This window comes from Xiphophorus couchianus, chromosome 11 (genome assembly GCF_001444195.1).
Source record: "Xiphophorus couchianus chromosome 11, X_couchianus-1.0, whole genome shotgun sequence".
NCBI classification, from domain to species: domain Eukaryota; kingdom Metazoa; phylum Chordata; class Actinopteri; order Cyprinodontiformes; family Poeciliidae; genus Xiphophorus; species Xiphophorus couchianus.
The window spans coordinates 17,083,276-17,094,392 of NC_040238.1; the positions used below are offsets into that span (position 1 = coordinate 17,083,276).

The 11,117-nt window shown below is 37.8% G+C and overlaps 2 protein-coding genes across 5 annotated transcripts; one reads left to right on the forward strand and one right to left on the reverse strand.

Moving 5' to 3' along the window:
* Positions 1–142: 142 nt before the first annotated feature.
* Positions 143–6,724, reverse strand: bicdl2 (BICD family like cargo adaptor 2). Of its 3 annotated transcripts, none has more exons than XM_028032212.1 (10): positions 6,625–6,724; positions 5,672–6,102; positions 3,889–4,104; positions 3,668–3,784; positions 2,601–2,747; positions 2,285–2,431; positions 1,996–2,070; positions 1,525–1,604; positions 1,305–1,419; positions 143–472 (listed from the first exon to the last, which is right to left on the reverse strand). In XM_028032212.1, exons 2-10 carry the CDS (start codon positions 5,912–5,914, stop codon positions 299–301), a joined length of 1,314 nt encoding a protein of 437 aa, XP_027888013.1. In that variant the 5' UTR covers positions 5,915–6,102; positions 6,625–6,724; the 3' UTR covers positions 143–298. The 3 variants fall into 3 exon arrangements, with proteins under 3 accessions (XP_027888013.1, XP_027888014.1, XP_027888015.1); XM_028032213.1 differs by lacking the exon at positions 6,625–6,724 and adding an exon at positions 6,189–6,618; XM_028032214.1 differs by lacking the exon at positions 2,285–2,431.
* Positions 6,725–6,816: 92 nt separating this feature from the next.
* mia (MIA SH3 domain containing) lies at positions 6,817–10,324 on the forward strand. Of its 2 annotated transcripts, XM_028032221.1 has the most exons (5): positions 6,817–6,960; positions 7,261–7,329; positions 8,162–8,295; positions 9,291–9,401; positions 9,508–10,324. In XM_028032221.1, the coding sequence occupies exons 1-5, from the start codon at positions 6,933–6,935 to the stop codon at positions 9,529–9,531; spliced, it is 366 nt and encodes a 121-aa protein (XP_027888022.1). In that variant the 5' UTR covers positions 6,817–6,932; the 3' UTR covers positions 9,532–10,324. The 2 variants fall into 2 exon arrangements, with proteins under 2 accessions (XP_027888022.1, XP_027888021.1); XM_028032220.1 differs by having other exon boundaries at positions 6,851–7,329.
* The last annotated feature ends 793 nt before the right edge of the window (positions 10,325–11,117 follow it).

The following is an 11,117-nucleotide window of genomic DNA, read 5'->3' on the forward strand; positions in this document are numbered from 1 at the left end:
TCTAATCTTATCCTCACCTTCTGACCATCAGCTCTTCCTGCTTGAAGTGCACAAATTTAAATAGAATAATGAAGGAAACAGTCTGTTCCCCTATTTACATAAAACAGAGGAGACTGTATGCAGATTACAGAAAATAAACACATTAAATTTGAATGTTTTTATTAAAAGTTTAAAATTATTAATATACTGTACATATTTACAAACAGAAAAGTACATTCAGATATTACATTTGTAAACATTTAACTTGCTGATATTGCCGATATTGATCAGTGTTCATCTGCTGCCAACAGGCTGTGTCTTATTTGTCCTTGAATAAAGAGGAAAAGAACCCTTTTCCTCCTTCACCCCTCACTCTCAAAGACTTGCTCCTATGGAGTCCAACAGTGCTCTCCTTCTCCTGCTTCTCCTCCTTCTTCTTCTTCTCCTCCTCCCTTTGCAGCACCTGTTGATTGATGACGAAGCGCATGTCCTCCTGCAGCAGGACAAAATGGTAGATTTTAGAAAATACTGATGTAAGGACATCATTAGGAGTGCACACCACCGTAGTTACTGTAGCTTCAAATCATCAAAAACGGAAACTGAAAGGAGATAAATCAGAGTACTCGGCTGTATTCCCTGAGGAAGTCGTGGTGTTCCGTAGGGGTTGGTTTTGGGTCTTTCTTACGGTACCACATTTAAGAAAGTGGTACCACGGTCAAGAACGGACAACAGTTACGGTTGTTTTGAAAATTTCATGAATATGATCTGGGTGGAGTTTATTAGTATGGCAGCATAGAGCTATTGCCTCAGGAAAAGAAAAATAATCGTATTGCATTATCAGTTGAAAAGCTTATTAATCCAAGAATATCTTTATAACAAATAGGCTACACAATAATTCATTTTGCAACACAAAAAATTAAATTACAGTAATGTGATAACATTATCATGTTATATCAACAGAATTGTTGCTACAACATACATTGTTTACATCATAACTGGAGGATGTTCCACATTCCAATAAGAAAACGTTTTATGACACAATCATTAGTATTCCAATAATATGTTTTCAAACTTGTAACAAACATTATCGAGCTTTTACAACTTTATTACTCTATTGTAAGACCTAGCACTGAAGGTTTCTGTATTTGTGTGGGTGCGCATGTGTGTGCGTGAAGTTTGGCATAGATGTGTAGAGGAGAGGATTAAACGAGTGTGCCTCCTCCTCCACTTTTCTGAATATTTTAGTATTGTATAGATAACTATTTACTTTAATCTACAAGTTGAACATGTTCAAAATAAAATCTTTACACAAACAACAAACTCACCTGCCAGGCATCCAGTTCTTGAGACAGCACCACCTTGTGTTTGATTGTGTTGAGAAGCTGCTGAGTGAGCGATTCTTTCTCCTGACGAACTTTGGCCAGTTCACTCTCCAGAGAGCTGGATAGAAAAGAAAATACCATTAGCCTTTATTTATTTATTTTTTGTTATAAATTAAAGATAATGTCTAATAAAACACTGGGGCGTTTTGTGTTGCAGTATCACCTGTAGCTCTGATTTTCTCCTCCTCTGAAGGGTTTAATTTCTTCCCTGAGAGACTCAAGTTCCTTTTCCTGAGACTGGAGCTGCAAGGACAGAAAATAATAAAGTTTCAGCACTTTATTTTAAATACATCTTGGGATTATTTATATAAAATACAAACTGTAAAACACCAGTTGTCTAATAGAAGAATTAAGACATCATTTTCAACAATATACACATCCTGTAATAATTCCAACTTTGTATGATAAGATATCAAAACTTACATTGCTGTCTCAAAAATGATCCTCCCATTGAACACACATTATCCTCCCATTGAACACACATTAGAAACATTATTTTACTTTTTACTGTCTTGAAGGGGGACTTTTTCATTTAATTTTTTTCTGTTTTCGCTAATTGCAATATGCAATATCCTCTGCTCTGGTGACCTGCTGCTTTAATGAATGTTGAATTCATGTGTAGCTCTTAACAGACCTCGTCCTTTAATGCTTGTATTTGTTCATCTTTGGCCTGCAGCGCTGAGGAGTGAGCCAAGAGAGCCTCTGTAGCCTATAAATAACAGGAAACATAAAGAGCACAAAATGTTTACACAGATTTTGTCGCAATATGTTGGCATCTCTGCAAGGTTTCCAATAAAAATTAATTGTGGACACGTGTTAGTACCAGACACTTCTAACATAGGGGATGTGAGTAGAGGTTCAGAATTAGCAGACAGTTCCCAGGTCAGACAATAAAGTTACTGTATGTGTGTATCTGTGAGTACCTGTGTCTGCTGAATTTCACTGAGCAGAGACAAAGGTTGTGTGTGTGTACTGCCCAGGAAGCTCTCCTCTCCCAGGTTCAGATGTTTTTGTTGTAAAGAGCGATTCAAGGTGCGTAACTCAAACACAACCCCCTGCTCCTGCTCTATCTATGTTCACACACAAAATACACACACACACACACACACACACACAGAGACCATAAGAAGCAAACAGGCAGACTGTGTAGGATTTTAAAGCAGATGTGTTAGTTATTTCTGTTAGTGATGAATGGTATTATTATTATTAGGACAGTTGTGACTAATGCCGGATCTTCACCTCAGCTTCCTTCTCAGTGAGTTTGACATGAAGCGCTGACAGTCTGTCCCGCAGTCCGTCTCTCTCCACACGGAGCCTCTGGCTGTCCTCCTCTGAAGCTTTTAGCTGCGTCTCCATGTGCGACAGCCGCTCCTGCAATACTCTGTTCTGCATGAATGAAGACGAGCATTGTCATTTTTCCATGAATTGAGTGAGAAGCTTTCCGTTAAACTTCTGACTATATGTAGATTTACTTTTTTCATGCATCAAATGTGGGTGAACAGAAATAATAATATTTGAGTTTTTATTCTTAAATGTTAATTAAATCATGTTTTAGTTCTATTTAAATGGAAATCTGCATAGCAATATAAAATACCTGAATATGGCAATCTTGCATTGCAATACTGAAATAATTCACTGCAACATTGCACTATTTGGACATATTTCATAAATAATTTGACCTTTAATTTTTTTCCCCGCACAAAATATACAAAGTGCTAATTTGGGTTGGGATAAGTATTTGCCCCCTTACAGATTCCTGCTGCTTCAGGACCTGCATGACTTCCAGTATTTAGTGGAACCATGAATTCTGCCTTCGATGAGGAAACCCTGAAGAAGAGTAGTTGGCCGTCAGTTTGTGACCTTAAAGTTAAGCATACTTGGGTTACACCCACTAATAGGTTCCCCTCTGAATGGCTTTAAAAAAAAAACAAATGAGGGTTTTGGATTGACTTAGTCAAAGTCTGGACTTTATCTGATTGAGATGTTGTGGCATCACTTGAAACAGCTTGTTCATATTCTGCTGTGTAGATATTTTTATATAATTCAGTATAGAGGATTGGCATTCTTATGGCAGAGTAATTGACAGTCATTCAAAACGCTTCACGGCAGTCGATGCTAATGTTATTAGGTTTAGGGGCAATTATTTCTTTCTTGGTATTTACTCAAATTTTGTCTAGTCTTATAATAGAATTTGTTAGATGAGATAAAATGTTAAGTCAAAAGAAGTAAAATCATGAGAAATCTGTGAGGGAGTAAATACTTTTCCACAGCAAAGTACTTTAACAGCAATGAGAAAGTTCTAATACCTCAGCTTGCATATTTTCTAATTGAGTGAAGCTGATATTTCGACTAAAGGATGACTCCTCCATCTCTTCTCTGAGGGTGCGGAGCTCAGTCCTCAGGGAGTGCTCCAGTGTTACAGCCTAGAAAACGTGGGAGATACAAGGCTGTGAAACCTGTTTGCCTGCATAGCAGTCAAAAAAAGTTAATCAGATGTGACTCAATACACAGGTGAAAATGATCCAACCTCAGATAGTTGCTCCACCAGTCTCTGGTTGTGATTGGTCAACTGAGTCATCTGCTCGCTGTCATCTTTCCTCCGGTCCCGCCCCTCGCTGTGGTATTTCTGCAGCTCTGCCCTCAGTGAAGCTATGTCTGTGTTGAGCTCTGACTCCTTCTGCCCAGACTCCAGTTCATTCATCTCCAGCTTCCTCTGCAGGACATGCTTCTCCTGCTGTAAAGCCTGAGACAATAAACTGCACATTAATCAACTTCATGAGGTTGACAAAAAGTGTATGAATATCAGCAGCAGAGCCTACAAAAGGGAGACATGCAAATCATCAGGAGTCTCCCCATAAATGAAATAAGGAGAAACCTGCAGCTAGGGCTATATTTAGGAAAGCGTGGGGTGCCTGGACTAGAAAGTTTTGCAACAAGTTCTTTTTTGAATATGTAAATTGCAAAACAATAACGTTTAGACATATTTGTTTCAGAGGGGCGTTTAGGCTGGCCACACCAATTTAGTTTTCTTTATTCAAAAAGATTTTCATTATTTTTAAATAACTGTCTACATGGATATATTTAACAAATAAAGCGTGACCCATAACGTTATATATAAAGGAAGAAATCGAGAGCAAATTGTAGCTAAGCTTTGATAGAAAAAAAATTAATGATTCCTTCCCAAGATATTGTGATCTTTGCTGCACTCCAAAATCATCCTTTTGATTTGTCATTGATCGGAAACACACAACAAAGGAAATAAATCATTTCACCTTCTCCTTCTTGCATACATGTGTGACAAATCGTCCTTGTACATTTCTTCAATTTTGGTGTTATTTGCTGAAAAACAGACCCGCAACATGATTGTCCCACCTCCAAACTCCAAACTGCGTTTGATGGGATTTTTTGGAGCAATGCGCAGCGACATTTCTCCTTGCAATACGTGACCCAAAGAGTTCAATTTTGATCTCATCTGACAAGAGTGTATACTTCCAGTATTTAACTATCTTGTTGAAATGTCTGTCCATGCATCACAGAGCATGGTAGACACACACCTGAAAAACAACCTAAGACTCAGAACACACTTTCCAACCAAGGGATAATTTAGGATGTTTCGGACTGGGAGGGGAAGAATATCTGAAGAGAGCCCAAGGATCCATAAGAAGAACGTTTTAGCAAGAGCCACTTTGCAACCAGAAGAACCATTAGCCTCTTGTTCAAATGATGAAACATTATTCAAGCTGCAAAACTCTTAATTCTTCAGTGAAGTATTGTGCTTTTTCTTGCATTAGATATAGATTGTGAGGGAAAAACTACTTCTGTTTATTCAGGGTCTCTGTAACTGTGTGAATGGTGTTTGGCTTTTGGACAATCTTTGGATTTCATGTAGCCTCATTAGAAACATATTTACTGAGAAAGACATCAACATGTTGAAATTCTGTTCTACGTCATTTACCCAGACACAGCGCCCAAACCAGTGTTGAAATGATCGTTCAGTGTTTTCATAGAAGATAAGCTCAGTGGAAAAATCTTGAGAGGACTCTGTCTGTGACACAACATAACACCTACTGTTGCAGAAAGCTTTCATTCCAGACTTATTTGTCAACAATTGGTGGCTCAACATTGGGTAACCGCATTTCTATTTTCCTAGATGGAAAAACCCTAAGTAATGAATCGTATGATCAACGGAACAGCAACTTTTTACACATTTGAAACTGACTCACATTTTGATTCATGAGGTATTTTCCTGTTTATGTTAAAGACAAGAGTTCTGTGCAGTTATTTTTCCTTCAGCCCAGTTATCTCCTTACCTCCACCTCTTTCTCTCTCTGCTGCAGAGTTTCTGCCAGCTCCTCATTCTTCTCCAGCAAGGCCCGTCCCAGTTCTGCCGCCAGTATCAGGTCAGTCTCTATCGCTCCCCCGCCGTCCACGCCGTCAGCGGGGGACGAGGCTGACTGCAAAGCAAAGAGAGATACCGAAGAGGAAGAGGAGAGAGGAAAGAAGGAGTCTTCCAGGCTGGGCGAGGGAAGGCTGTTTTTCCTGGGAGTGAACATGACTGAAACGTGTTGGCTTAAGGGATTAGTTTGAAACCATCACCCTCTTGGCTTTTGGATGACTTCTCCAGGGTCAGAGAGGTGAGGGATGAACTCCCATTCCTTCTCCTTTCCTTTAGTTTTCCACTGTGTTCTTCAGAGGCACCAACGCTGCAATCGTTCAGAAACTCTCCTCTTCAGAGACAAATCTGTAACAGCAAGAAATCAATACAGACAGACAATCTTAGAAAGGCTTAGCGTCACAAGTTGTTTTCTGTTGATATTATCTAACAACCTTAACAAGGAGGTCTTTTGTCTAACTGGTGATTTGGTTACTCTGACCGAAAATCTAGCTCCTTTATTACCATTGTTCTTGCTCCCCTCCCTAAATTCCACAGCTAGTGTAAGCATTGTGTTTCAGTCTCAGACTGTAAAGAAACTAAAGTAAAAAGTTTCTGAAACCTTGTGAACAGAAACAATTGAGAATATTCCATGTTTTTTCCACGCACTTTAACTAATGTGATGTTCCTCTAACACAAATTTCATTCAAAACCATTTCCTTCTGAGGTCACTCTTTGACGTAACATTCTCCTTCCACCTCTTAAAGCCAATAATTCATCCAAATTAAAGCACTCCAGAACTTGGTCTGTATGTCAAATTATTCAAATTTTGAAGTCAGACGAAAACCCAAGTTATTCTGGCTCAAAGAAGAAGAATCAAGTCTGTCTTACCTGACGGGTTACCAGTCACCAGAAATAGTCTTCCTGTTTGGTGTTGAGTGTGCGCACATTTTGTCTGTGTGCCTGGGACTATTTGCGCAAGAGAGGCTCAGCTGGTTTCCCTGGTAGTGAAAACATCCGGTATGTAAATAGAATCTGAGGGCCACACCTCTTCCCGAGTCACGAAGGTGTAAAGGAAACAGAGTCAGGATCAGATGAAGCAGGTGCTGTTTGGATATCTAGTGGTTGAGCAGGGATATTAAAAGGCAGATAAAGTTTGAGGAAGTTGCTGCTTGAAAGCTCAGCAATCTTCTTTTGGGATGGAAAGAGATGAGGACACAAATAGGGGTCTGTTAACTTCAGCTCTCACCCCCTCCTTCTCCTCCTGTCTTGTTTACCTGCTTGGAGTGTTTCAAAGGAGTGCTCTGTTCACTTATGAGGAAGGGGGCAGGGAGAGTGTCGAAGAGAAGGCAACTCACACCCCACCTCCTCTCAGGGGGCAGCAAACTGGGAAAAAGGGAATAAAAAGCTGAGCACGACACTCATCAATCATAAAACTTATTTTTTTGTCTTAGTTTCTGTGTTTTCTGCATTCTGATATGGCTTTCAGACTGTTTTTAGCTCTCTCTGTGATGCTTTTCCTGACAGCCTGTGAAGCTGGAAAGCAGATGCCCAAACTATCAAATAAGAAACTCTGCGCTGACTCTGAATGCAGTCGTAAGTAGCAACAGCTTCTATTTCTTCCTTGCTTACTGATTATATTATCTAACAACTGGAACATATGAAAGATAAATGCAGATTTTTTTTTTTTAAAGAAATGGAACAAATACTGTTGCTTCTTCATGAATAAAGGAGAATAATTTGGAAAGTAGGGTACCAGAGTCTGGAGAAAGAGTGAAAAGGTACAGAATCCAATACTTGGGGAGCCATATCTGCTGATGTTGGTCCGCTGTGTTTTCTGAAGCCCAAAGACGGCTCAGAATCCACCAGGAAACTTTAGAGCACTCCATGCTTTTTTCTGCTCATAACTTTTATGAAGGTACTGATTTTATTTTCTGTCCACACTGCCAAAAGTACCAATACTTGCTTCAATAGCCATGTTATCACTGTACTGGATTGGCCAGAAAAAAAAAAACCCTGTTTGACCTAACTATGCAAAGAATGTACAGAGTATTGTGAAAAAGAAGACGAGAAACGAGAGAGTAAAATGAGGATGAGCTATTGGCTGCCATGGAAACGACCTGTTTAGCACCCCAGACCCACAAGTTGATAATTTCCAGGCCACGCCACATTGATCCAGATTAACTTTTCAAAAGGATCACATGTCTGTATCAGTGACCCTTAATCATCAAAGTTAACAGTAATAAACACTTGAAATATAACCAGTGTGTGTCAGAAATGTATATATTAGACAGATTTTACTTTTTAAATGTAGTTACTGTACTGACTAAAATTTTGATGATTCTCTGAGCTGCACAACAATTAAAAAACTGAAAATCTTACACAATCATTCAAGCCCCTACAAATCCTAAACTATGTTCTCACACAGATCCAATCCTCATAGCCCAGGCGCTTCAGGACTACTACCCTGGAGACTGCAGGTTCATCCCCATCCGACAGGGGCAGCTCGTCTATGTTTATGCAATGCTGAAAGACAGAGGGAATCTCTTCTGGGCTGGCAGTGTGAGTAAAGAAGAATAAATTTAGAAAAAATCATTATGACCATAATACACGGTGCCTTGCAAAATTAATCATACCTCTGGAATGTCACATTACAAGCACAAACACTGCAGAATTTTATTGTGTGACCGATCAATATAAAAATACCACATAATCATAAATTTACTTTCCTTAAAAAGTCGTTGGTAAGTGAATAAAGTAATCTCAGCTGTGAAGGCTTCAGATGTTTGTTAGAAACCATTGAAGAACAATCAACATTATGAGGCTTATGGTAGTCTGTAGCACACTGTTGGGGCAACACAAGCCTGCCAGTAACTTTGTACCCAAATAATTGCCTTGTTTGTAGCAAGATTTAAGTCCAGTGAACAAGACCTAATTTTTGCTTCAACCCTTTAAAAAAATGTCATGTGTAAGGTAATCAAACCTGCTGGGTGTGAAGATAACTTGAAATAGAAAAAGGCTTCTTTCTGAAATTAAGAATCTGGTAGATAAATAAAAAAAATACCACTGATATTTTTTCTTTGCTACTTTCAAATGTTAGAGTCACAGTTTACAGATGTAACAGGCTCACCTTAATCAGCCTCGGCGCCTGCCATCAGGCCAAAAACAGCCAAGCAAATATTGACTGAAAATATCTTTCTACTCAAGCCTTGAATGTTTTAAGTCAATACATGCATGTTCCAGGAGGAATAAATTAATGTAGCAACTTCCATGGTAAACAAGAAAAAGTTTCTGGTAAATGGTATAATGGGTTATGTTGTACTCATTTTAAAAGGCACATCTGTTACAAACTACAGTATAGTTTTTACTGTAAGTAAAAACTATAAAATACTGTAACAATCATCAAAAATAGATTTTAGGTGTGTGAACTATGTCCTGTTGTTCTACTGCATTAAAATGTCTCTAAAGATGGTGTTGTTCAGCCATCTTGAAGTTTATTAAGATATAGTAAAAAAAAAAGATTGAGAAGCTCTAATCTAGCTATTTTACTACTGTAGGTACAAAATACATATTATGGAGAACAGGAGGCTCGCATTGGTCACTTCCCTAGCAGCGTTGTGGAGGAAACACATGCTCTCATGCCAGCAACCACTGAAGTCAAAACTACCGTAAGTGAACCAACAGTTCTGTGCATATTTACAAATAAGTTGAACTATTATCAATTTATTTCTATTTTATTCTTCATTTTCACTGCTTTCATTTTTTTTAATCCAGAACTGGGACTTCTACTGCAACTGATGTTGAATGAACAGACAGAGAAAACGACAAGCGTTCCTTAACACACAATTATGGTCTAATCCATGTTAGCTTGTCTCTGAATACGATTTTGAAAATCATAAAATGATTTATGGGTGTCAGAAATTGCATTCTGATAACCTTGTCAAATAGATGCTTTGATTACTGGTCATTGATTTCAAGGTCGAGTTATTTTCCTCTTCCTTGTTATATATCAAACTTGGGCTCTTCTTTCATGTTTTTCTGTATTCTTGTTATTTGGTATTTAAGTGAGATTTACTTTACACAACATGACTTGACAGAATTTAATTGGATTTTCTGTCAAAATTAAATAAAGAAAATATATTGCAATTATCTTATCTGTATTTAAACATGTAATCATCTTTATCTTAAATTATTTAGAAGATAGTTCTCCTACATATGCTATCTGGGACACTTTGGCTTTTCATACTTTCAGTTTTACAGATAATAAACATTTCAACAAAAACTGTAAAAATGTGTCTTTTTTTAGGCTGAGCTTGGCAAGAGATTTCACCTGAATATGCTGCCTATTGTTTATTGTAGCACAATATGATGGTGAAACACACATCTTTTAAATAAATGTGTTGGGTTTTTTTTTTTTTGTTTTAGCTGTGTTATGCTTAGACATTCAGAATATACAGGACACTTGGATTTAAATATTTTTTTCAAGACAAAGTCAATTTTTACTATCTGGCAGTCATTCAGTTTTTTTTTTTTTTGTTTTGTTTTGATTGTGTAATAATTTGTAAAACAACAAATAAAATGTTTGCCACATCTTGGTTTATTGATTTGAATTTTAAAAATTGCTTTTTAATTGTCACAAATGTTTTGGGGACTAAACAATAAAATAGCTCGACTCTTCAGCCTCTGCTGTTGTGTGAAATTATACTTTCAACAGAATAAAGAAAAAAAACGAGAAGACAAATTTGAGTTTCAATATTTATTCTAAATATGGTTTTCTGTGTGAATATGCCAGAGGCTATAGCCAGTTTAACAGTAATAGTAGAGCGTTGGGTTTACAAGTAAAAATTTACTCACTGTCAAAAACAGTACATATAGATAAGATATCTGAAGAAAAAAAGTGGCTCTTGTGCTCATCCTTTACACTGCACCTGTCATTCTTCATCTGTTGCTTTTTTCCGATCCACACAGTCTTGGCCCTAAATCCTCTGGTGGCATTTTGAATTAACCAAAAAAGCAATCAAATGCTCCCAATGATCCTGTATCTCTTCACTTACAGAAACCAGCACCTTATCCCACTGAAAAGAGAGCACAGCTGGCATTTTGTTAATAAGTCTGACAATGTTAGTTTTAGACAAGAACATTTTAAGCTGTCTAGGCCTTTTCCTTCCACCCAACTTTTTAGAGTTTGGTCTCCTAAATCCAAAGCTTTCTCGGGCTTTGTCTCATATTCACACACTAGGTAAAGGAAAGAAATACATGTGGTAATTTTAGATCAATGCATGGCTATAATTTGTCAAAGATAGGCCTATTCTCTGGAGCTTAACATCGTGCAGACAAAACTCACATGTAATGTTAGATGTTTATGCAGGATCCAATTTTTTCCA

Coding starts and splice junctions, on each gene's coding strand:
- bicdl2 (XM_028032212.1), bottom strand. CDS start 5,914: ATGTTCACTCCCAGGAAAAACAGCCTTCCCTCGCCCAGCCTGGAAGAC. Junction 1,605..1,995: donor TACAAGCATTAAAGGACGAG/GTCTGTTAAGAG, acceptor CTGTCCTTGCAG/CTCCAGTCTCAGGAAAAGGA. Junction 473..1,304: donor AAGAACTGGATGCCTGGCAG/GTGAGTTTGTTG, acceptor GTCCTGCTGCAG/GAGGACATGCGCTTCGTCAT.
- mia (XM_028032220.1), top strand. CDS start 7,212: ATGGCTTTCAGACTGTTTTTAGCTCTCTCTGTGATGCTTTTCCTGACA. Junction 7,330..8,161: donor CGCTGACTCTGAATGCAGTC/GTAAGTAGCAAC, acceptor GTTCTCACACAG/ATCCAATCCTCATAGCCCAG. Junction 9,402..9,507: donor CCACTGAAGTCAAAACTACC/GTAAGTGAACCA, acceptor TTTTTAATCCAG/AACTGGGACTTCTACTGCAA.